This window comes from Eutrigla gurnardus, assembly GCF_963514095.1.
Source record: "Eutrigla gurnardus genome assembly, chromosome: 8".
NCBI lineage: Eukaryota > Metazoa > Chordata > Actinopteri > Perciformes > Triglidae > Eutrigla > Eutrigla gurnardus.
Genome location: NC_139922.1, coordinates 14,175,437 through 14,202,383, shown reverse-complemented (window position 1 = coordinate 14,202,383; position 26,947 = coordinate 14,175,437). Strand labels below are relative to the sequence as shown.

The 26,947-nt window shown below is 39.8% G+C and overlaps 1 protein-coding gene across 2 annotated transcripts in view; it reads right to left on the bottom strand.

Moving 5' to 3' along the window:
- Nucleotides 1-841: 841 nt before the first annotated feature.
- The window catches only part of cpne5a (copine Va), a 67,169-nt gene continuing 41,063 nt past the window's right edge, over nucleotides 842-26,947 (bottom strand). For both annotated transcript variants that reach the window (XM_084016045.1, XM_084016046.1), the window contains 11 exons: nucleotides 26,583-26,624; nucleotides 26,222-26,297; nucleotides 23,303-23,356; nucleotides 22,695-22,756; nucleotides 13,005-13,051; nucleotides 12,173-12,354; nucleotides 10,450-10,577; nucleotides 8,759-8,861; nucleotides 5,632-5,689; nucleotides 5,453-5,526; nucleotides 842-4,548 (listed from right to left, as the gene is read on the bottom strand). In XM_084016045.1, coding sequence (XP_083872171.1) covers nucleotides 4,360-4,548; nucleotides 5,453-5,526; nucleotides 5,632-5,689; nucleotides 8,759-8,861; nucleotides 10,450-10,577; nucleotides 12,173-12,354; nucleotides 13,005-13,051; nucleotides 22,695-22,756; nucleotides 23,303-23,356; nucleotides 26,222-26,297; nucleotides 26,583-26,624 — 1,015 coding nt within the window. In that variant the 3' untranslated portion in view covers nucleotides 842-4,359. The remainder of the gene's footprint in view (nucleotides 4,549-5,452; nucleotides 5,527-5,631; nucleotides 5,690-8,758; nucleotides 8,862-10,449; nucleotides 10,578-12,172; nucleotides 12,355-13,004; nucleotides 13,052-22,694; nucleotides 22,757-23,302; nucleotides 23,357-26,221; nucleotides 26,298-26,582; nucleotides 26,625-26,947) is intronic.

Sequence of the window (26,947 nt, the reverse complement as noted above, 5' to 3'; positions counted from 1 at the left end):
TTATGGCTCCAGCTGCTGTCTCCCTCTCCCCAGGTGGACAGCTTGATGCGTCAGCAGCACATCTCATTAGGGGGAGAAAAACTCATTTCTGAGGGAAACACAGTCAGCGAGGAGGACAGCGTTCGTCGCCGATTGGACGCCGGTCTCTCAGGGAGACAGATGTGTGGATAGAAATCACACCATTTGTTGATTTGTTAAAAAGCTGCAAATAAAATCTCATGACAGCAGCTTTTCTAATGTACGATCCCACTCTGACAGTTGGATTAATGCAAAAATAAAAGTAAATGGAAACAGCTGAGCTTGAAGGGGAATTTTACACAGCAAAGTCTGTCCAACTCCAACATAATACATTATTCAGTTAACCCCAAACAACAAACAATGAATACAAGGTAATGATGTCCATATTTCTGTTACCTCTGGCATGAGAAAAACAAATAAAAGAAGGTTTTATAAATCTTTTTTGTGGCTCCCGAAGGAGGAAATCTTATGAATGTTTAACGTTAAAGAATACAAGTTTGTAAGTGAAGAGAAGTGATCTTACCAGACTTCTGTAGCGGGCTCCTCATCTGTGCTTGAGGCTAGCAGCCCGAGGCTACGCTATTAGCACAAGACACCTGAATCTCTGCAACTGCATCATGGGAATTGCAACGAGGAAGAATGTGTAAAATCCAAAAAAGATTCTGGTTCTGCTGCATCGATTCTAATACTTTATTAAACTGTCTGTCAGTGTAATAAACAGTGGTGAAGCAGTGCTATTAAAGTTACGATTTAAAAAGTTACTGTTCCATCTTACTCTCTTCATCTTCATTGTGACCAAACATAAGAAAAAGCCCATCTTGCATTCTGCCAAAATTGTCAATATTTTATTAATCAGTTAAGGCAATCCATTACAAAGCATTTCACAAACCACAGTATGACGACAATATCATGTCCAACACCTGGTTTGGAAATTATTCGGCATGCAATTCAGAGACCAAGAGAGGTATGTAAACAACCTGGGATAGAACAGGAGTAGTGGCAAGAAGAACCCATACATAATGTGTCTCATAGCAACAGAATGGGGAGAAACCAGAGATGCAACATGCTGGCGGTGGCTGTTAACCCTAAAAAACATCCCAAGTAACAAACAAAGCACATGGCAGATGCACTAACCGGGTGAAATGCAGGTAGACTACCAAACCCTCCTGGCATTTTGGCCAAAACATGCACATTGTCTAAAGAGGCCAAGTTCAAAGTCGGAACACATTTTGGCACCGAATGTTCTTCACAAAGGGCTTATGTACATAATTAGCTTTCAGCCTCAAAGAACATTCTAAATGAAGAGATAATCAGAACCAATTTCCATCAAGAAAAAAATATTAATTGTATTGTTGGAAAGACTTCTTTAAGACTGGAAAATAGACTTAATTATAAATTTGTGTTTCACAATTGCATAAGTGTCATGTGTGCTCCTTTCATATTTATTTGATTGTTTTTTTCCTACTGAGGGTTGTCGTTTTTAATTTCCCCGTGGAGGAAATCAGAAACTCTAGCATGTGTTGTAATCTTAGTAGAACGGCCAAAAAAGCCATCTTGTTTAGTTTTAATTACATGAAAAATGTATGAAAAGTGCAAACAACATACGGCCCCCAGCTCCCCGTTTTCATGGAATCTCTTCTTGCCATCGCGCTCACAGTAAACGTGAGCAGCATGCTGATGTGGACTTAATAACGTAGCCTAAATGATGTAGGCTACTTTTCCTAATTAAGTTTATGCAAGTGATTATTAAGTTGTGTTTGTTTTTAAGGGAAAATGTGAAAGTAATAAGGAAGAAGTTTGAGAAATAGAATGTCAAGAGCTTGCAAAGTAAATATATCCGACATATAAAGTCAGTAATTCATAATACTTCTTTTAAATATATTTCATAACAAATTATTCCATGATTATTCACAATTTTCTTTTGGCTTGAATGGCTTTCTGTCGAGGTATTCTGGTATTTATAGGTGTTATGTAACAAAACTTAACGGCCCCATTTCATTTGGGATGAACAAGTGTATTTGGCAGCAGATAAAACGCTGCTTTGTCTTCTGAGGGAGAAATGTCATCACGAATGAAAAGTTAAACAGAAAGAAGTAAGAAGAAGCCAAATATGGATCTGGGCCTGTGACAGAAGGACTTCCTCTGGACTGCAGCGTCATCATATATCTTCTCTCTGAGAGCACTAAAGCAACGGGGAGTCAAAGAACATTGTGTGGCCGACAAACATCGTAAAGCAACATGAATTACGTAAACACATTTGCCCTCAGAGCAAATAAAAAAAAAAAATAACAAAAAGTGAGAAATTCTGAGACACGTGGCAACTCTTTGTAAACATTAGTTCCCCAGTGTCATTCAATCTCAACAAAGACAACAGATCCAAAGAACTCCTTCATGAAACGTACGAATGTTAACTTTTTCCTTGAGATAATGTTAACAGCCACAGTTGAGTTGTAAACAAGTCTTGACTTTGGATATTGTACAAGGCTCAGCGACACCGTTAACTCTCATCATTTCAAAGGTTGTTAGTGAAGAGCTGCAGTAGAAAAAGTACAGGACACTGATCCAGACAGGGTGTAATAGTCTTCATCTTGCAACAGTTTTATCGTCACCAACATCTTAATATACACGAGACCTGCTGCTGCTGGCACAATAACACCTGGGTAACTGAATTTGGATATGTTTCCATATAATAGGCACATTTGGATCGAGATATTGGGTGACTGAGAGATACTAATGAGCATTAATGAGCAAACAACGAGCATCATATATAGATAGGATTAACACAACTGGGCCACAATGGCTGTAACGGAAATAAAAACAATGCATTCAGAGTCACTAAAAAGAAACAGAGCGAAGACGTGAACATATTGACAGCTGGCTTGAATTAAATTGTAAAACAAAGTTGTGAGTTTGTGTCTTAAGTATTATTATGTCGTGCGTGAGGGTAAAACAATATCATCTGGAAACACTCAATTCATTTAAAAGAGAGAAAACAATGCATTTGTGAGACACTGAATAAATCTGAAAAGATGGACTCGTGACTGTTTTTGCTTTGTGCAATCAGTTTTTGTTTTTCTTTAAAAAAAAAACATTCAACACCCAAATATCTCACTGTGAGATTTGTGATTGTTCAGTTTTCATCCGGGAACATAAATCAATTTAAGGAGGGAAAAAAGGTCGGTATACATCAGTCTTTCAGAAGTGTGTTTGTAGGGTCCTTTAAGAGCAGCAAAATCCCCAAACAATAAACCGTAACCACAAGAAATATAATGGAAAGAAACACAAACTGCAGGATGTCGGATGAGATATGGCAGCATGACTTATAATTGATCTCTTTGCATACAAACAGGTGAAGCAAGTATGTGCTCGATATTCATTTTTGTATATATAAAGGCCTATATATATCAGTATAGTCATTTCCTTATAAACTTTCTTCCTGTTTCGTCCAGTTTAAAGTGATGCATGACGTTAAAGCCGCGTTGAAAACATAATGTGGGGTCCTTTCCTTTACTTTCATTGTGGAAGCGGTTCCTTCAAAATAATGGGTTTGAGCTTATTAACATTATAACCATTGTGCTTTTTATTTGGACAGTTATTAGTGCATTCTGTTAATATAAATATTAGAAATAGGTAAAAGACGTGGTGCTGGAAAATCAGTGTGGCGACAGCTCACAGCAGGTCCTCTACAATCAAAAATGATCCATCAGTGAAAATGACTCATAAGCTGTGGAATTAAGGTTTTTATCACATGCATGTATATTACAGTCCTTATCAAAGTAGAAATGGGGATTTCTTTTATTATTATTACACTGGGCACAAAATATAAGATGGAAAACTACAGGGGAAATATGACTGTAATCCCCACCCTTTAAAACCATCTTCAAAGGAATAAAGTATTTCTGCAATAAATAAATAAATAAAGTATTATACCTATGATTTCCTAGTTCAACACACACCGATTCCAAAAGGTATCACAACCATGATACACACTGGCACACTCTAATATATTTATGCCCTCAAACAGGCTCTCTCTACGAGTTTACTTGCTATCCATTACATCACCACTTTGACAGGTTTGACAGCGAACAACTACGTCTTCCTTCTACACCAGGCTGGCTCCTCTCAGCGCTCGCATCCTCAAAGACATCCTCATCATCGGCAGGTTCACCCGCAGCAGTGTTTCTCCAAAGCAAAATGGAGTCTCGTCATCTTTTTGTTTAGCCAAATTAATATTCATGAAAGGGCCTTAAAAGCGCATTTTTTCCCCCCAGAAAGACGGCTTTGTAGGTTTCCCGTCGGCCGCGACCCCGCCCTACCTCAGCGTGGAGCAGGGTGTCGGGCTCAGACGGGGTTGGACTGGAGCTGGTCGCCGGGCGAGTAAGCTGGTGGGACGATGTTGGGTTTAATGGCTCTGCTCTTCATGGAGGAGATGAGCTGGTCGGGGATCTCGGCCAGCACGTCTTTAGCGAGTCGCGCCATGCTTAGCACGTGGTTGCCCGTGCGGTCCATGTAGTCTCTGAACGGGACAAACTGGAAGAAACGTGTGGCTTCATGAAAAGAGCATGTGTGTGAAACAAGTCCAACATGCTAAATCCCTTAGATTTGATCAACTTCAGAGATTTGGCCTCTCCCAAGTACAGCAAAGTATCATACAATAGCATCACATTGACATTTGCTGTAATGGTTCCAACATAACCCTCTCTCATGAGTTTCGACAATCAAGTTGACCGATCACAGTTCTTGAGGTTTGAAATTGGCACATCTGTCGTCGCCATAAGTAGCAGTTTTTGAGGAGGTAGCTACATCACGGCCCTTAATGCACCGCTGTAATTCAAGCTTTATAGAGTTTTCCAGCACTGTAGCTTCAAAGATGAGAGCATGTCAACAGTTCTACTAGGGGGGACACGACAGAACGTTAATAAAATCTCAAGAGTTTCCCCTCTTTTGAGCAGCAACGTGTTCAGCTAATTTTGCGAATGCTTGCCAATTAAATTATGATAATTAATGTCATAAAAGTTTACATTTTATCATCACTGTGGTCCACAAGTAAAAGACAAAGGGTCACCAGAGCACTGGGGTTCATCCTATTAGGATGAAAAATATGCAGAAATCCATCCATCTGATATCTTGTTGACAAAGTTGTCGTTCTGGGTTGAATTTGGATAAGAAAACTAACGGAGAGGGTTCATACTCTGGGGAGCATGCATGTGTTCAATACATTTCATGATGTATTGGGTTTTTAAAAATGTTGCTGCTCAACGTCAAGATGTAAAGATTTCTCAGAATCTGAACGATCAATCATTCTAGACAATCTGGCCTGTAGCTATAAAAAGATAACATCACTATTTAAAATGATGCCATATAACCACCGTGCCTTTGGAAAATAAGTTGTGTCCTTCCTATGGCAAGCTGAAAGAGAGACAAAACTTCTCACCTGTACAATGTCTCTCTCTGCCAACTTCCCCCGCGAGGAAATCCTGATATCATCACCATCCAGCTCAACCATGGCTACAGAGAAAATATATTATAAATAATCTCACATAAAACAATGATTTCATACTGATGACGGTGTAAAATAATCCCCCCCCGATAAACTTTATCGACTCTTCTCACCATCAAACTCAGCTTGACCGACTCCAACAATGATGATAGACATGGGGAGCTTAGCTGCCTGCAGCGGACAAGAAGAAACAGTCAGTCGTCGTACATCGCCCGTTATTTGCATTTCTACTTCTCATTCTGCTCACGCTTTTCACCGGAGAACAGCAGCAATAATGGACAAGATAACATAAAGCAAACAGAAGCTGATACATAGCACTTTCTTGACTGTGTTTCACATTATGTTGCTTAGTTTGGTTTGTTATGGGACTGGGAGAAAATACAAAATACATTTTACAACTCAGAGGCCCCAAGGTTGTTAAAACAGCCAGCGTGCATAATAGTTAAGCCAACTATTATAGTGGAATGAGTTAAAGTGCTACACAATGATTTTTACTTTACTTACTTTACGGGCACAAACAATAAGAAAACCAAACAAAAAAAAGAATATTAAGTCCAACGTTTTATTCAGAAAACCTACACACTTGCGACACTCGGCCTTTAGAGAATCCATTCATGATTGGTGCACACAGTAATGTTTCAAACATTGTTAATGTCAGAACAGAAAGGTGGCGTCCCGCCTGCAGAACACCAGAACAAAACTCAAACAGTTTAAAGCCTGAAGACTTATTAAGGCTTATCATCCACACGGTTTGTGGTGTGCAGGTTTCTCCACTGCATGCATCTAAACCACAGTCCTGATGTGGAGAGAGTGAAAGCTCCGGCATGAATGAATGATGTATGCTTGTGGTGGAAATGTATTTAAAGGGGGGGTAAAAGTAGGTCAGCTTTCCTGGAAAAACCTCCTGAGGGGGGGAGAGGCCTGTCACAGATAAACCATCCTCTCCATGTTCTCTGTCATTATTCTCCCTCCGTCTCCGTGGCCATTTTATCTTTCCCTCCACCTGGCTCGTTCCTGGTGCCGCTCACGTTCACACTAATTACATACATTCTGTTTGTGCCCGTTTCCAGAAGCAGGAGTCCATGTGAGCACATACCTATAAATGCCAGATCAGATTCTGTATCACAGTGCTGAATTATTCAGTCTACACCATTTGTTACTTTGCTTGTACTGTAAAGTGACTCAGGGGGGGATCTTACTTCATCAGTCTGTCTGATCACATCCTCCTCTCGCTGCACAGAGCCACAACAAATATATACAGAGGCTGGTAAGCCCTCACCTGTTTACCTGTTCTCATAATAGACTTTTATATTGCAAACACTGGTCACGTTAACCAAGAGGGCACTATATTGTAGATGCTTCAAGGACAGATATACGTTTTTTCATAATCCAATTCTTCCCATTAATTTCCTCTTAAAGTCACAGTGACAGTTTTTTCATAAAGTCATGCATTTCAGAGTGAAAGAGACATTATAAACCAGGACAAATCCAACTGACAAAGCTCAGCTACTCACAAGTTCAATGTCAAGTGTGATTTAATATGATGGGTGTGGCTAGAATATATTTAACCAATGCAAAGTTAAGGATGAGGCTTCAAAAATATTTAAATATTATTTTTTATATTACTAGAATATCAATGATTACTAGAAATGTGTTTTAAAACACACATTTAGTATGCAGCAAGAGATGAATGAATAATTAATACCGGGGTACAGAATTAGAACTTCGAAAATACATTTTTTATTTCTCTGCATCTTAAAATAACAGGAGAAAGGCTGGAAAACCAGCATCGGTTCAAGTTTCAACTCGATACTGAAGAAAGATTTTATTGATTATTATTTATAATAATAATAATTGAATAATTAATAATTGTATATTATTATTATTGAGTGAAATATTCAAACCCAACACTTCATATTCTTTTTTTTACTGCATTCTATGTTTCATTCGTGATTTTATGAATATTTCCCCAAAATCAAGCGAGACATATTTGGTATCTTTGTTAACTTTGTTCTTTGGGTTTGAACCAACATTTCACTTTAGTGTTGCAGAGGTCTATGATGAGAACAATGAGAAATAGAGAAGTTATAGCACAACAGATGTCTAAACCTGCTGGATTAATTAGGAATTTGGTCAAATAAGAATAAAATAGAAGAACATTCTTCAGTGCATCTCTTATAACTTGTTTTTTAAGTCAGTAAGTATCCAAAGTCTGCCAGGTGAAACTTTTGTCGACTGAAAGTGGACGGATAAAGTCAAAGGCACTTCTTTAAGTGTCTATACATTTTAAAATATTCATGGGTTTTATGAAGTTACTGGCCTCCTATCCAGTCAACATACTGACAACCAGAGACATAATCTAATACCTGGGCACAAATGTTATTTTGGCCAGGTCAGAGAGACTCTCTTTCATCATTTAAATCCTGAAATGAAATTTGGTGCTTATAGGAAAAACATCAAGAGAAAGATGGTCCCAGCGGCTGTCCTGTTAGATGTGCGGACACATTAGTCACTGAATGCCAAGCTGTGCTGGTTTGGTCAGCAGCAGTATTTCCTACGTGCAATCTTTAAAGGTATCTCCAGATACGCCATAGCACGAATAAGGCTCCAAAAGTGCAGAGATGTGCATTGCATGTAACTCTTTCACTATGATTTATCTCTCAGGGGCAAAGGCTAAATGCCAAGCGAAGCAGGTCATTCAGACCTCTGCTGTGTGGGCAAAGGAAAGTGCAGTCAGGTCCAAACTGAGCGTTGTATGGGCGGCAGCAGGACACGGCAGCTTCAGGGAGCAGTGCAGAGCAGCAGACAAGATCTTAAAAGGAAGGTGTGGCTGTTCGAATGGTTTGATTAACAGTCGCAAATTCCCTTTAAACCCAGTCTGCTGGGGGTCAGAGCACCATGTTGCTGTGCCTCGGACGATGTGAACCCGTTGACCTGAGAGTGAATCTCAGCGGAGCCTCTCAGTCTTCTGAGGGTCTCGACGGAAAAAGGGAAAAAAGATTGGACAAACAGAGCAGCGGAGCACAGGGGGCGAGACAAGTGGAGCAGAAAACATCCCATCAATCCTCAAATCTAGAGCTACCGGCTTATAAACCCTTCAAAGTAACAGGAAGGCTGAGGGAAGTGGCACAGCACGCTAAAAGCACCCGCAATGCCAATGCAGGGAGGGAGGGGGGGGGAGAGAGAGAGGGGGGGGGGGGGGGGGGGGGGTCCTCCAGGTAGGGTGAGAGCAGCACTTACATTCACTATGGCCTCCTTGGTCTGAGCCATGTCTGATATGACGCCATCGGTAATGATGAGCAGAACAAAGTACTGAGAGCCGTCCTGCACTGCTGCTGCATACCTGCAACCACCAATGTCAGGTTAAGTACCATACAGAAGAAAAAGCGCAAAAAAAGATGCAAATAACATGTTCATGGGTATAGATTTAAAAAACAACCACTGTGTCCGAGATAAAAAGACACAAAGATGCCCCCCCGCCCGCCCGCCTACAGTGTGACACAAAAGCTTAATATAGACATGTAGAGAAGTATGTTGTTTGGTTCTTCATGTCTCAGAGGTCTCTCCAGACACTATTATGAAACCCATCAGAGACAGCACAGTGAGTGTGGCCTACTTTCAATCGCCCATTGCTGGCTGCTCTATGAATAATTTATTAAACTGTTTATGCAAGTGCTGCAGTCTTAGTCTCCCAGCACGTTATTGATCGATCGCCCGGCACGTGATTGACCACGCTTGATGAGCAAGACAGGGGTGTAAACGTGTCAGATCATTGTAAGAGCCAAGGACAGGTCAGAGGTCAGCCCTCATTGTCGCATTTTAATCACAGAGCGTGTCAAAGGCAAGAACGATGCGTTCAGGAGATTAAAAAGACCTTTGTCATCCTCGTCCGACACACAGCAGTGGGTGCAAAACTCAATGGAGGCGTGTCGACACATTTGTCATATCTGTAACACCAGTTTTACAAGTTTAAGATTCCTCCACCGATCATTTAACACATTCAAATCTAACATGAATAGTACACAGTATGTATTCTGCTTCAACACCTTTAAGAGCATTTTTTGCTTCCATTAACGCTTCCTGCCCGTGTTGCTGCCCGACCTGCAGTGAATGTGAACTTCAAACCCCTTCTATCAAAAAGAAATATCCTTCTGCTGTGTAATCAGTCATTTTAGTCTTTTCATCACTGGATTCCTGGATGACCCATTTTGCACTGGTTCTGAATAGCTGAGACATTTAAACAGCTTTGTGGATAATCTTTAGTATTTGAGTTTTATGGCATTTAAGAAAAAGAGACTTTAGAAAGTGTTTTTTTTTTTTAAGTCTCCAATTGCTTTCAAGTGAGATTATTCAAAGCCAAACTGTGACATTTTGATTGGGCATAACATCCTTTTAAGTGTTCTATTCATGTATTATTATGATGTATTATTTGAAATTATGAAAAAGCATTTTATTATTATTATTATTATTATTATTATTATTATTATTATTATTATTATTATTATTATTATTATCTTCTTTTGTGTGTTTATGTGGGTAATGGAATATATAAGTAGAATACATGGTTTATAATACATTATAATGTGGGGTGTAAGCAGATGTAAGTGTGTATGATGCATTTGTCAAAGACTACAAGTCCTCCTGTGTACAACGATAGTACAACGTAGGTTCATAATAAAAAATGTCCTCATGAGACAAGTTAGAATTGTTATTGTTAACATGAGCCTGATTAACATTTATAGTCACCTCAGCCTGGCAGCCCATTGTTTGTTTTCCCTCCATCAGTTCGGCTCAATTCACAGAGAAAGCATCAGTCTGTCTTAATACCTCTAACAGCATGTCTACCCGCTGAGGATTATTTACAGATTGACTTTGAAAGAAAGGACAGCCGTGCTGTGTGATGTTCACTGGGACATTGTTTGCTCTTGTACCTCGCCACATGATTAACCACAGGAGCAAAGTTGGTGGGTCCGTACAGCTGAACCGTCTTAAGGCTTTGGTGGTAAGCTTCCAGAATCCCCTCCATGCCGTTGCAGTACGGGTTCTCCATGTTGCCATTCTGAGGGAAACAAAACAGGAGGGCTTGTCGCAGTTAAATACAAAAGGCTGAGGTAAACAACAACGGTTGCACCTCCACACTGTGACATCATTGCAGAAAAGTGAGGAGTTGAATCACTGGTGGTCAGTAGAAACATTCTCAGCCTTTAAACCCTTTGGCATTCACATATTAGGAAACGTACTTGTTTCACAGTTTCATTTTTATTCTCATTTTAATCTCTTTGCATTTAATACAGATAGGAATCTGGGACATGTTCAGCCCAGCAAACCCCAGACAGGATATACTGGCTTATCAATAGTTGGCTTAATGGTGTACTTTGTAATGTTTTCTAAATGTCTAGTAGTCAATTTTTACCAAACCTATCTTTCATTTAAACGTTTTATATATATATAGTCTTTAAGAACTGAGTTCACAGAGTGCTTTGACAGACAAAGCAAAACAGGATACAAAGCAAAGCAACAAACGGAAAACAAACACTAAGGTCAAATGAAATCAGGAGAGAACTCTGTATTTATCAATACAATACATACACATAAAAATAAAACACGCTGAAGGCAATAAAAACTTTGAAGCTAGCCATTTCAAAGATCCGCTTATGCTGCAATAATCAATAGTCAACCAGTCTGTATCAGCTGCGTTTAACGCAAATATGACTAGTTTGTGCAATGTCTGATTATGACACATTTTTACATCACTGTAATATGATGCGTATGTAATAACTGTCTATACTAAAAGAAATTAAATGACCTTTTATCTCAGCAAGACTCCAGAAGTAGAGGGAAGCAACAAGCCTCCAATGAACAGCAAACCCAAAAGGGCTTATTTACATATGTATGTTGTAAATAAGTATCTCAAAAGCATATTTTCTATGTCTAGCTGTCTTTCTTACAGGGTGTGAATAAGAAGCTCTCAGCCAGCTAAGCTGGGCTGAACAACACTTCAGGGTTTCTGTACAGGATGGAAACGTGTAACAGCGACATAGCAGCTGGTGTTCTCGATATATCGACACTCCGCACCCAGCTGAGATCAGGGGTGTGTCGGGTTCATCAGACACATCTTAACCCAGGGAGGTCTGTGCAGTAGAGACTCCAACTTTACTTGTTTGACTTTTACTATTGTTCCAAACGAGAGCATGAAAGAATGATGCTTCAATTATATGGTGAGATGAATCTTAATTTGCAATTTTTAATGGAAACATGGACTCGTGCAGCTGTTCCCCAGCAGACAGACTCCTCATTAGACTGTACTATGCAGCAGCCAGAGCACATTAGTTGGCGGAGGGAAGCCCAATTGATTTCAGAAGATCCGTCAGCCTCACGGAACCTAATTTGCACTATAAAAGGTGAATGGAATTCACTCTGAGTTATGCACATCAGAGGTGTAGCAGCATTCATCTCAAAATGCATATCCATGTTGCACATGAAAGCACAGCGATCCATCCATGTTTGAAGAGCAAATAAAAACACAAAGGAGTAATCATCAGAGACATGTTCGCCTGGGAGGGCCAAATCCATTTTCACATCATCCTAACTTTATGAACAATTCACATGCTTAATTACACTCGAGTGTCTAAATTAACCCCGTAATTTACTCACCAGAGGAAACTCATGGGAGACCCTCCCATCAGGGGGCAGCTTAGCACCAAATCCCAGGGCAGGAAACATCTTATCACTGTCGTAGTCCTGGATGATCTCTCCCACGGCCTTCAGGGCCATGGCATAGGCATTCATCTGGTACGGGTTCATGTAGTGCAGCGAAGTGGACTGGGACGGATTTCCTTCCGAGACAAGAGAAGTCAGATTCAGTGATGCAAACCGTCAGAATGAGGCTGAACTGACGGCTGCAGCCGCAGTAACACGAGCGAGCGAAGACCAAATTGGATGTTCTGAATGTGAATCAGAAAGCGGGGCTCAATCTGTCAAGTCTGCGTTGTTAGCAATACTGAAATTCAATGTTCATGTTTTCCACTTCATTATATCAGCTTCCAGGATTCCCTTCTATACCGACATGGATCAGTAGCAGCCGATACAGTGAAATCAGAGAGAATAAACTACCTTCATAATGATTTTGTTCAAAAGGACGATTTGCAGCGGTGGGAAAAAGTATTCCATTGATTGTCTATTTTCTTGCACATCTACAAAAAAATATAATATTATTAAAAGAAACGTGTTATACATGCTGTTCCCTTCAATACATAACCAATCGTTGCTTTGTAGTAGATGCAGGACGTCCTCTTTGGAACATTTATTACATGTACTTGGCTTTCTTTGCACTTCAATAAAAAAAAAAAAGTTTTAGCAAGAAAAAAGATGGATTATTCTGAGCAGGAAAAAGTGCGGCCCCCTCTTTGATTCATGGAAAATGCCGTAGTCGTACATCAGATGACAAATTGAAGTGGAACAGGGTGATGGTAGTGAAAACACTCACCGTTTGATGCAGTGAAATCAATGGCCACTGTGAAGTGAATCTGAGTCCTGAAACAGATGAATGGGGAGAGGCTGCCGTTAACAAGAGAGAGAGGCAGGAAAACTCAGTTTAATGAGGCGCTCCCTGGTTTCCCTGCTCTCTGCTCTGCCTCTCATCTGAGGAGAGGTGTGAGGAAACCAAACCAGAAGCAATGTGGGTTTTACATCTCGATTGTTTCGGCAACATAATCAGGTTTTTTATTATTCCATTTCATGAAACAGAGAGAGCATAGATGTATGGTCAAACAGCAACACGAGTGCAGCTTTGATCTTTAAACAACAATATATTTAATGAGCTGTATTCATCTTTCTGAACATTAATATAGCAGTATAGAGGTATGAATTAAGTAATTCTGCCTTCGTGTGTGTTGTTATGTGAGCTCCTGAATCAGAAGACTAAACCTTCTTTTTTTGGTTGTTTCATGTTGGTTACATTCCAGAGCACAAATAATCACATGGAAACACAGAGAAGCACGAGGACGGGCCGCTGCACCCGGCTTATTGGCTGCAAACGCTCTCCGTCGACACCCGAAGGAGTCACAAACACAGCAAAATAAGAAGACTGGGGGAAGGGTCTCTGCAGATTCCCACCACATCTTTATGAGTGATGATTATTTTGGGCTTTTCGTTCAGACTATACATAGTTTTTTGGGGAAATTGTTACAAATCATACCACATAATAATATTAACATGGCACAAAAGCTGTAAAAAATAAAATAATCAAACTAGCTGCGTGTTTTCAAGATGCATTAACATTTACACAATCCTGAAGACTGTACCCCAGAATCTTTATAATCATTGTAAGAATCAGTCTTTGTTTCATCTGAAAATTTGATTGTAATCTGAAAAAGAAAGCCGTCTCACAACATGTCAACTGGAGGTTTTTTATTCATGAGGCCGTAATGATGGAAAACATATAGCCTAACTAGTCTCTGTTGGATATCCATGAGACAAATGAAAGAGAAAGAAATGGGAGTTTGATGAAAGTATATGCTCTTTCATTGTGATTTACACTGATTGCCTTTACTGACACCTCCATTCAGAAATCCCCCACGAGCACAGCATCGGAGATAATGGCGACTTCCTCCTGGAGGGACTCTGACCCCAGCTCGTTAATCAGCATTGAGCCGGCCCACTCGGCCGACAAAGGGGAATCGCCACAATGGCACGCTGCCTCGATGTGAAAGCCTCTGCTGATTTCTATCATTAGTTTTGAATGTTTGGCTGGAAAAGCGAGGTGGCGAGGTGGCGTTAAGGCAGGAGGGTAGACGTGGTCGCACGGAGACTTTCAGTCAAACCTGGAAGTTCATCCCTCTAAAATGTAATACCTATACTTACTTCAATCACATTAGTGTGCGTTACTTATTTCTCACTATCCTGTTGATTTCACTCATGTAATGTGAGTTCCTTAAAGAGCTATAATACTAGGTTCATCTGAGTAAACTGGGTGTGTAACTTTCTGTTGTACAGAGCTCAGTAGTGAACACATCTTTGGACTAAGAAGAAGGTTTTGAGTCTCTTGGTAAGTTATTCAACATCACACAGTATTTCCATTTGTCGGCTATTTCTTTACTGCCAACTGAGCTTTGGCAGGAAAAAGTTTTCAATAAAAGGAAAAGGTAGTGCTAAAAGAATTAGTCAATTCTGAATTAATTGTTTAGTCTTTGACAATATGATGAAAATGTCAAACCTGGTCCAACATAAGGTAGATATCCCCCGTTAGGAGCAGTGTTAGGATTAGGGTTGTCACCATCACATTATCTAGCTAGTATTTCCGGCTGTCTCTCTGGGGCTTCCTACGGGAAAAGTTAAGTCTCCCATCACACATACGTCTGTGTTCAATTGATTGGCTTGCGCTCCACTAATTGTTTGGTTCTTCCCTTTGTTTGTTTTATTTCACTTTTAACACACGGTGGGGATTTGTTCAAGAGCGACGCGCTTACAAATTATTGTGAGACTAAAAAAAATCAATATAGATTTAGGCTGACTGATGCTTGAGTGTCTGTTTTCTAGGCCTAGAACCAGTGGCTCGCCCGGGATTACTATTTTTATCCTCGCAATCCTCACATCTGCAGCCCTTGAGAGCGGGCGTTCCTTGAGTCGTCTTTCAATTGTCAGCCTCTTCTTTGAGCGATGTGTTGCTTCTCTGGACAAATGAATGTACCGTTCTTCTGTTCCTGCATTTGATCAGTTCATAAATCTGAGACCAACCTTTAAATGGCCTCCCGCATTCTGATTCAGGACAAATCCTTCAGAACAGGAAGTCCAATAATTCCCCCGCGGGCTTCACTCTGTCCTTTCCTATCACCGCTAACTCATCCGGCGTCTCCTGTTCTCTCAGTTTTGTTCGCAGCTAAAATGACAGTTCCTCCAGCACCGCGTGCCTCACCTTGAATTACTGCAATAGTTTAAAAATAGATTCAAACGTATCGGTGTCGTATTAACTTCCCCCTTCCAGTTAGACTAACGCCATATGGCTCTTTGTAATGTGAAATCCCTGCAGTCTTGGCGATCTGGGATATTGTATGTAATGTAAAGAATGCATCATCTCACCGTCTCATTGATATGTGCTGTCAACTGGCCAAGTCAGACTGCAGTAATGAGCAGATTGGCACAGCGCCGGAAGATACACGCAAGGCAGTAGGTTTGGTTTATGAAGTGGTCAGCCTTCATTATAAAATGTAACAGCATTACTATATAAAGCATAAATTCTATGTATTTTTTTATGCACTAAATGTCATCATTCAGGAACATAATAATTCAGGACAAAGAAAACTGTAGATTCAGCTACATTTTACAAGTTTTAGGACCTTAATTTGAATAAGGTATTCAACTTTTCTTTTACTGGGAAGTTGATATACTGCAAAAATATATCCGCTGACATCACTTTCCCAATGAATGTCGAGGGGGAAAAGTCTTTTAGGGCTCCGTGGCATCATGTGACAGACCTGGAAATTGTAATTTCACTGTTGAGTCACTATTTAAAACCAGCTTCAAAGCCCAGTACACTTCCTGCTGCATACAGGCCCAACAACCACCACCACCAAGGTAGGTCAGCCTGTATGTAGGAAAAAACTTGAACAATGCCCACATTTGTAGCGACTCAGATCATCTCTCGTGTGCATTATGGTGTCAATGAAAAACAATGTTTGAGAGCTTTTAATAAGAAAATCTGAAATTAAATAGTGAGGGGAATGCAAGTGGTATTTTATTCTCTCATCCCCAATGGAAATACACCTTTGTATATTTAGTAAAGTAAAAGGGAAACAAAGAAAAAGAAAAGAAAAAAAAGTCAGGGAGCTCTACGGCGGCAAGACAACTGCAGAAAATGGTTGTGACAGTTTAGAGTTGCAACGATTCCCCGGACGAACCTGAACACGATGGCATACATGAATTTAAAGTGTTCCACTCCACTTCACTGTAAATACCCTCAACGGTGGCCTGATGTCAGAGCAACACAGCAACACAGCACAAAACCTACCCAGAACACTTTAACATCAATACCATTTCTCTCCTGTACTTCTTTGCAAAATGAACTCATAACAAACCAAACCACTAAGTACACACTTGAATATATAGCATAATAAATAGCAGAAGAATGAAGATATGTATCCCGATTTTCCAGAAGCAAAGGGCAGAAAAAGATGAAGACAAAGAAAAGATGTACTTCTGTAAACAAAAAAAATACTATACTCTACAGTCCGGCCAGCAAATCTAAATTAAATTACAAGAAAAAAACCCATATCACCCTCTCCTATTTCAGGACAACAAGCTCTTTCAGGATGAAACTATTAAACCTTAATAAGATCTCCACACAACAGAGACTCCACAAAAGACATTTCACAGCCGATCACACTGCAGATTTAATTTGAAAAGAAATATTTCAACACGCGATGAAAAGAATATAAATCTTTCATTAGCTCTTCAGAATCAAAGCAGCATGTGGCTTTGGACTTTAATTACCTCTGTTTGACTATATCTCTGCTCCAATTGAATGTTAATGAAAATGTGTGAAAAACCAATTCACTGTGAAACCAGTCAGGATGTAATCGTGTGTCTGGAGGAGAAATTGCTTTTTTTTTTTTTTACCCTCCACTTCAGAAAATAATCTAATATGCATGTTAGTTATGACCTGTTAGAAAAGGGAGCAGTAAAGCAAACATGTATGAAAGAAGAGAAAATTAATAGAAGTAATCTAAAAGATCAAATTATGGTCGGACACGGCCTGATGAAGGCTCAGGGTTAGCGATTGCTTTTTTTCCGCCCAATTGCTTTTTATACATTTTTACGATTTAAAGAATAGTAATTTCTTTTACCCAGCTACAGAAAGTTGCCAAATCAAAACGCAATCCATTATACAAACATCAACTGTGCCAGAACCCAGAAATTGCTAATTTTGTTCTTGCAGAATTTAATTGAATCTCAGTCCAATTCGAAACTATTCTGCAACTCTTGTTCGTCTAGAAACGTATAGAATCTTCCCACCTGCACCTTTCAAACTTAAGAAAGACCATTTGTGTAAGGTGTCAGTTTACGATTAGACATTACATAATGTACTAAACACAAATAAATGTTTTAGTGTTTTCTTGGTGGTAATATGAACTGCTTGTTACCTCAATTAAAACACCATTCATCTTATGATGAGATGAAACATACAGTTCAATTCATACATGAGCCTGTTTGCATCACCGTCTGTTCGACCGTCCCGGTGGAGCAAATGTGTTCTAACGAGCTTATCCTCAGATGGAGGGTTACGGTTGTGGGGGTGTGGTTTATTTTCATAATGTGGGTTTTGTGAATCCCCTGGAGACGTGAGTTATTAAGGGTGGTACAAATAAACCTAACCTATCCTGATGAATGTTCAGTGGAGAATAGGCTCCGGCAATACAGACTAATAAGACTTTCCTAAGTTGCCTCAAGGTTTTTCCCATTAATGGACCTAAAACAGCAGCTACTTATCCTGAACCCTCTTCAGTCGAACGCTGTCCCGTGTTTCATGTTCCATGAATACAGTTAATCTCGATCCCATTGTGGATAAGCAGCATGCTCAATTTCCCCTTCCCTCCACTGCCAGCACTACTAATCTTGTTTATTTTCTTCATCAGTCTGTAATGCAATCTGCTCCATGCTGGTAGATGGTCTTATGTAGATTAACTTGATAAATCAGGTTGTTTTTTTTATGATTACGGATATTTGAGGTGGTGAAATGTCATGTTGCAAACAGTCCATAATTAATATATTAAATTATTTCTTAAATGTGCATATAACCCAGAGAGAGGCGGCCTACAAATAACTAAGCAAAAGTGAACTACTGTTCTAGCTCATAGATATCACAGAAAGGAGCGGAAACCACATAAATCATAAATCAGATACAATCTCTGCATATCCATTTATATATATGACTCATCTGAATGACTGTATATATATCACCACAAACTACAGCCTAATAACCTTCATAAAAGCCAGGGCTGTTGCATTAGACTGCATTAGTGTTGCATAAACATGTAACTGAGTGTAACACAAACAGTTGTTATATATGAGGAATGAAAATCTTATGGGGAAAAATGATGAATTCATTTGAAACAACAAAGAAACAAAAAAATGATCTAAGATCAGATTCTGTGATTCTCCCTCTGTTGTTCTTGATGAATGACCTGTGAGCTCACTGCCTTGAATCACTGTCATATTCTTTAGAAACGCCAGCCGGACGACTCTTTTATCCAGAAGAAGACGATATCTGCCCTGATAATAGTGCATCAATGTTCTTCAACAGCACCAAATATTGTTTTTCACAAACGGGCGGAAATACCAAGTAAACGTTCATAGAACAAAAGGATGCGACGCAGTGATTTTTTGTGTGCCATCAGTCCCATTAGCCACTACAATATAGACATAAGCATCGGGACGTACAATACACACACACACATCTTCTGAAAACAACTTCTGAAAACATGCCTCATATTGTCAACTCCAAAAATGAGCACACAAAAGGCAAATCTGCTGCAAAATGAAACTACGGTGTAGGTCAATTAAATAATGATTAAAAGTTAATGTTGCCATAAATCTCCTGCATGTAGAAGTAGAATATTCACGCCAATATATCATTCTCAGATTAATTTTGACAGCGCAGAATAAAGAGCCTTACTAATGGATTTTAAAAAGTATGTATTGCTCTCTGCCTCCAGGGACACTTTGGCCCAAAAGTCAGAGTGACAAGGAAAAAGAAAAGCAAAGGACACAGAAGGTAGAGAGAGGTCGCCCTGCCTTAGAGCCTACAGCACAAAGAGATCTCGAGATAGGACTAAATAATATCGACCCTTTCTGCATCCCGTGTCATGTTTTTGATGGCATCTTCCATGCAATTCTGCTGCTGCTTATGAGCTTTTTTAAAATACAAACACTCCCATTGTTGAGAGCACTTGTCAAAGAATGCATTAGGGAGAAAATGACAACAGAAGGCACACAGGCTGCAGCGAGTCTTTCATGATGATTTAAAAGACCTCAAGAGAGAATATCAAACCACAGACGCTGGAGCGGTCTTCTTTCAGGGATTGCATTTTTTATTTTTAAATTGCCACAAGTGTTTTTAAAGTCTATGTCATCAGCCGCTCTCTCGAGCGCGGCGGTGAAACCACACTCGAGAACCCGATGAGCTTTTAACAAGTCTAAATGTCTGCAACAAAAAGTTGAAGTACCACTTTGCATAATGCTTCGCTCCCCGTGCTGGGTCACATTAATTAATGGGGTAATCGCTCTCTCAAATCATGTCTGGAACTGTCTCATGTGAAGACTATTATTTAACATGGTGGATTAAAAAGTTGCTTCACGATTCAAACTGATGGATTTTTTACGAGTTCGATTCCAGTCTGATTTTAAAGTGCTGACATTAGCACTGCTACGAGGAACTTTCATTTTGTGCTGATTTTGGCAGAAAAGCTCCAGAATTACAACTCAATTAGATTCCTGTCAACGCTTTCAGAATAAAGTGGTTCTCAGTAAGATGAAGTCTTCAAGACTAGAAGATTACATTTGTCATATAAATACTTTTTGGATAAAGTCCCAGTTGTTCTTCTGGGAAGTTCTCAAGTTTACTAGTTTACTATTGAACACAAGTCTTCTGTCCAATAACACCAGCAGTAGTATTATTCTAATGAATACATATTCCTGGATCTCATCTTAAACCATTTACTTCATGGGAAACAAACAGCAGGTAAGCAGCAAGAGTTCTTAGCTCTTAAAACAGGTCCAGCTTCATATTTTATTTTTGCTGGATTACGAATACCAGCTATATCTGTTAGAAATGTGTAGAATCTTTGGTGGATACATTGATGATCAACAGATAATGTGCGAGAAACAGGATTTTTGACATCTGAGGGAAAGCAATCGACACTAGTCTTTACTACTCGTTGTGATATTTCTTTAGATTACATTTTCATTTCTGCAGATAGTCATCGGTTCCGGTTAATCATTTCATCATCATGTGAAAGCAAAGTCGGATAAAATGGTTCAATGTCTCAAAACATGTGCAGACAATTTGTTGTTTATTGTCTCATTTGAGACAGACTGATCGTAATGATAATTCCACCAAATCTCTAATATCGTACACGTGTCAAGAGTGAGTCATCTTTCACTTCTACCTTCGAGCGTCCTTCCTTTCACATATCATGCAGAAATATGCACCCAAGTGGCAAGAATAAATACTGTGTTTGCAAACCCCATCAGCAAAGAGCTCACATGTACGTTATACAGAATTTGGATCAGCATTAATTTGAGGTTTTGTGAATATGAAATTATGTGAAGAATCCCTAAAAAAAATAGACAAGAAACCCCATTAACTGAAATCTAAATTTAAATGCAGTATATATTAATTTGGTCCCAGAGTGTATAAACACTTTTGTATGTCAAGGAGCAACTAAATCCGAGGCGAACAGGTAGTAGAGCCGAGGATGAAAACACTGTTACGGTGAGTGAGTGTGTGTGTGTGTGTGTGTGTGTGTGTGCGTGTGTGTGTGTGTGTGTGTGTGTGTGTGTGTGTGTGCGTACGTGTGTGTCCATTAACGTGAGCTGGAGACGAACCAACAGGACAGATCTGGGACACTCAGCAGCAAAGCAGCAGCAAACTCAAACCAGGGCAGCTACGGATCCACTGGGAAACATTTCCATATATTACAGGTTGACCGACTTTAATTAAGCTTGAAGATCTTCTCCATATTTTATCATAGTCATTCATATTCATTCACACAATGTGAACGTGGACAACTTCGTCTCCTTTGGGGCCACACTTTACTCACATGTGGAAACTTTTAGACCACTGAGTAGTTACAGTCAATAACACAGCTGAAGAAAGTGTGGAAGGGTGCAGCAGTGAGCAGGCTGGTAGATTTGGAACAGGATAAGACAGGCGAGCCAGAGTAATGCATTTAAATCTACTGTATTAAATGTCAGAGCACCTTGTTTCCAGGTATTAGTCACAGGAATGACACGTTTACAATCCCTGCAACACTTGCTAATGTCCTCGGTGCTCTAGCAAGTTTTAGCAGACTAGTTAATAGGGTTGACTACAAATAGTCGACTATTCAATCTAGGGAGGCTGATTTGAATAACCTCACTGTGGAGTCGCCGCAGTGAAACAAAGGATCATTGCCATATATTTATATGCCATATATTATATGTATATGTATTTATGTATATGTATATATATTCAATATACATATACCCTACACACAACAAACTGCCAACTCGTGACGCTGGGCCCAGAGAAGATGGATGGAAATGACATCCCATTATAATAAAAACTAAATTCTAATGCCAAGTCAGGAAGATAATCAGGTGCTTCAGCACTTTTGTCTGGTGCATAGAAATAATCAAATTAATCAATGACAAAGTCGTCAAAAGGCAAGGGTTGACCAATCAGATCCAACCGTGTAATATGCATTTAACTCCCGGTCTTGACTGATATGTTAAATCTGTATCAGTGCCAGGTGAAACGGCAGAAAGAGATCAGAAAGTGAGTTTTATTCCTCTCATTGCCTCCAGATATACAGTTTTTTCGGGGTTGCACTACTTCATCAAAGCTGGGAGCAGAGTTTCTGTCAACCAGAGCAGCTTCCTAGAATCTAGCAACAGACGACATGATGGAGTTTGGAAATTACCCATCATCACACTGGTGCCCCGATCACGTAGCATGGAATAGTTGGGGAAGACTCCCATGATAATGACCCACACAGTTCACATCACTAAGATGCCTGCAGGATTACAGAGTTTGTTCGCATGAATATTAAAATACGGTTTATCGACATATAAATGTCCATTAAATTTGGGTAATTTAACAACTAGTTACGGCCGATGTGAGGAATTAATATTTATAAGTTACTGTGTTTGGATTCCAGACTAGTTGTGATGGCTCGTAAGTGTAAAATAAATTGTAAGGTGAGGACGGAGAGAATTTCCCATTTCAGCAGATTAATGTTATTTTAATGTCAAACTCTGACATCATTCTGCACATTGAAGCTCCAACATCCAACAGGCAAAACACATTTTCAGATGGAGGGAAACTTTAAGAGAATTGATATTGTCAGACTTTCTGTGTTTGGCACAAAGCTAATATATACACGTGTTTTCACAGAAACAGTAATGTCATTAGCAAACGAACCCTCCTTTGATGTAATCCAGGAAGGTGTGCTCCGACTCCACGCTGAACGACAACAAGGACACCTGTAGAGAAAAAAAAAGGTCCAAAGAAATTATCTCATGCTTGGTAATTAAAGCTAAATCTACACATTAACACTGACCTCTGAGCTAACCACCCACAAAATGACTTATCCACGCAGAATGATTTTGACGCCCAGGCGGCGTATTAGTATTAGAATCACTGAGAGAACATTAGTGTGGCAAAGCACTGATGGATGATCAGTGTAATGGATAACCGGCCACCGATTTTAATTACGGAGTCTCCGCGTAGAGCAAAGAACTGTAACAAAAGCTCTGGCTCATTTATAAACATCCATCACTTCCCTTCACTAATAGGACTGACAAGAGTCCCTTAATGCATCACTATGAACTAACTATGCTTATTCACCCCATCTCTGGTCACTGAAATGTTTTCCCAGCTACTTAAATTCACTGTCTGGGTCGTAAGCCAAGAGACTGGGAAGAGAACAAAAACCATTGACGGAGCTGAACTGCTACGACTGTGACTACGAAAGCAAAGGGCCGGCTGTGTGACGCAGCGGGAGGGTTTGCTCTTATCTCCCAACTCACCGTGCCAGAGTTGATGTATCTCTTCTTCTTTATTTTCTTCTTGGCATTCACCACCTGGTATGAAGGCCAAATAGAAAAGAAGGATGATGATAATATATACTTGCAGCACAATTCTTTTCATCTGCCCTTGGGCTAGTAATAAAAAAATCTTTGTCCCCCTACTCCATGTATGTAAGGGTAATGGAGCATAAGGACCGAATCCAATAACTGCAGTAAGAGAGAATGAGATAGCATTGATCATGCTGCTCACTAAGATACAGATTATTCAGGGGTTTTTAGAAGCACCTTCACTGGGCTTTACATTTTATATGTGCAATACCAAGCTTATGGTGAGACACATACATCCGTCCCAACATTAATAACATTCAAACTGAATTACACTGAGCACAAATATACAAATATAAGCGTGAGCTGCAAGGTGAGCTGATTGTGAATAATTACAGTACTTCCTGCATTAAAAGGTGTAATATGTAAGATATGGCCAGAAGAAAATTAACATTATGAACAGAATGTGAAGAGGTTCTGTTAAAGATGTATTGGCATGCTAACCACCAGTGATGTTTAAGGCCTATTTTTAATTGTTCCCAAGCCCCTCCAAATAATTTGTCTTTATTTTCATAATAATCTCAAACTGATGAAAGGGTATACATAGAGTTTTATGATTAAAGCATCATAGTCTGTAGAAAGAGTATACTTTAGAAAGAAGCAAACGCCTATTTATCTTTTTGTTTTGGATTTTTCTTTTTACAGGCACTGTATCCTCATTTTGCTGGAATAAATAAAGAATAAATACATACAAAATACAGTTATTTGTGTAAAATTCAGATATATGTTGTTACCTTAAAACAAGTCTTGGTTTATTCTACTGTATACTTTATGACAGGAAAATGACTGAGCAAAATCACACTCTGATTGAACCAATCTACAGGACAGTAACTGGTGTAATTAAAGTACATTCTTTAGACCTGCATCTTATCTAATGGAGAGAGGGATTAGATATCACTTTAAAACACGTTTACATAATCAGGGCCTGTTCTAAGCATGCAGCTTTAATGTGTCTAAAACTTAACATGACAGTTACTCTTGTCCAACAGAAGAGAATGGAAGAAGACAATGAAAAACTGTTGCTTTTAACTTGTTAGCTGGACTTCTTCACTGGTTAGTGCTAACCGCTATCCCCAGCTGTCTTGTAATAACAGTTTTAACCAGAGGGGCGATAGCGAGCCACTGTAGCGTTACATTTATGTTGTGCTACTTGTTAGCTGAGTTAGACTCCATTATCACTGCATTAGTCCATGTTTTCTTCGTTAAGAGCTGATGTCTCTGTTGTGTTTTGCTGTCTATTGTTTATGTACCAGGTTTTTTTTTTTTATAAATGGTGGTTGCCAGTGCTGCATATGTTCGACCAATCATACGCTTACATAACTCATGGTGCCCCTTGAGCTGGGAGTACTCTGAAATAGGAGCTATTATACTATTCTTAGTTCTCGTGGTCAGACACAATAAATATCTGGGTCCATGTTTTTTTCTTGCCCTACTGTTAGTTAGTATTTGATTGTTAAATATAGATTGTATGGATAAGTAGCAGAGGTGACTTTAAATCAATGAACCATTTAGGGCCTGCAGGCAAAAGCACATGTGCAGCAGCAACAAACATGGAGCGTGCTATATAATAAAATAAAAGCTGTACCCACTCCTTCCCTTTCCCCTCTGCTCTGCCTCTGTCATTCCTGATTTGACTCCTCCAACACAGATGACGCCTCATAGCCACCACGACCGTCACTCACTCACTGCCAGATGCACATTACGTCCCTCTCAATTACACCGATCTCTGTTTGCATTAACCTGCTGTCTTCTCAGATCACAAAGCTAATGTTTGCAGGCCTCGTTCATGTCGGGTTAAGTACACAGGAATCTGCAAAGAGTCGAACACTGTGGCAGGTGACCTATTCAAATTATTTATTTATGACAGTGAAAAAGGTGGCCTTCGTGTCATTTTTTGACCACACCCGGAAAATCGATTCAAGGGCACTGACCTGGCAAAGAGTGGACGAGGAAACGGCTGTGTTTCGTTGACTAATTAAAATACAGAAAGGGTTGGTGAAGGGTAATGGATGCACCTTCTTCTGCCGTATCAGCAGTGTGAAAGGGCAACTCTACAAAGCCACTCGCTAATTCTGTCTCACTCTCCTCACCGATCCCCCCCGTTTACCCACCGCCCTCTCTCCGAAAGCGACCCCCCATGACTAATTCAGAGGCTAATGTAACATGGCAAGTGTTTTAATGAGCAGGCACCAATAGGAGTCAGTAATACCCAATCTCACCCTGCAAGGACCATACAAAAAAAATCCCTCTAATCAGCAGCATAGTATTGCTGTGGGCTCCATTTGTATTCTCCCCTCCTCATCTGGTCAGCTACACCACTTAACCTCTCAGATGCTTCATGCCGTGCGGGGTGAGGACAAGCAGAGGAGGCTAGCTGTTAATCTCAGAACCACAACCTTTTAAATGTCATTCAACTTTGGATAACGGCGCTCGCTGAGCAAAAGGGAGCACTGACTTGTTCTTAAATTGAAGTTGGTTTCTCACACTTTTTCCCAGAAATGAAGTTTAGGTTTGTCCAGCAACAGCATGCTCCATGTGCTTCACTTGAAAAACACCTTAGGTAATTAGTGTGGATGTACAACAAAAATCTTATCTCATCAGAAATAGATAACAGGCTTTAGCAACGCTTATAGGCCAAAGGAGGTCAGGTCTGTATTGTGACCTGGATTCTACTTTAACACACAAGATTTGGAGCAATCGTTGAGTGGATGAGTGTAGACACGGTGCTCTCATCTTTGAAATAAAATCAAAAAGTTTTAAAGAGGTCAACTGGAGTGGGTGATATGAGTATTGACCGTCTTTATCTCCACTCACCTCGTAGGCGTTCAACTGATTCTGACCTCGACACAGCTCTTTATAGCTGGTGGTGAATTCACCGATGAAGTCGTGGCTAGAGAGAAGAGACAACAACTGCATGAGGTATTGTTGATTCAGACAGACGAGGCTCAACCCTGAGATTGTTAAAGAAGCAGCTGGATGCATTACAACACAACCACTGATGCACAGATGGAATCTAATGATCAGTTTTTGATGAAAAAAGGAATAGCAAGTAAGTAGACACATTGTGAATGTGGTGAAAATGTAATACGCCGTCGTAGAAATGTGTAGACAGTGGGCAAGAAAATTCATAAATGACATAAATTTTGAATGTACTGTCTCTGGATGCGTCCGTTACCTCCCGTCCCGGTCCCAGTCGTACACCTCCACTTTGATTGCCCTGTAAAACACATAAAAAGAGGAAAAACGGTTGAGCTGCAACACATGAGCCACTAGCTAAATGTCCTCGAGGGGAAACTTCCCAGAGAGTGTTTCTGAAATGATGCTACAAAAAAGCTATTAAAGCTCACACTGTTAGAAATTACCAGCATTTCACAATAATTAACAGTATTATTTTACAGTAACTTGTTGTAATTTAGTTCCCCTGTAATATCCCAATGAATACCTGTAAAAACTACAGTATCTTTGGATTTTACAGCATCTAACTCTAATGTTACAGTAAAATCCTGCAATCAAAAAACCCCTGTTATATCACAACAAGAT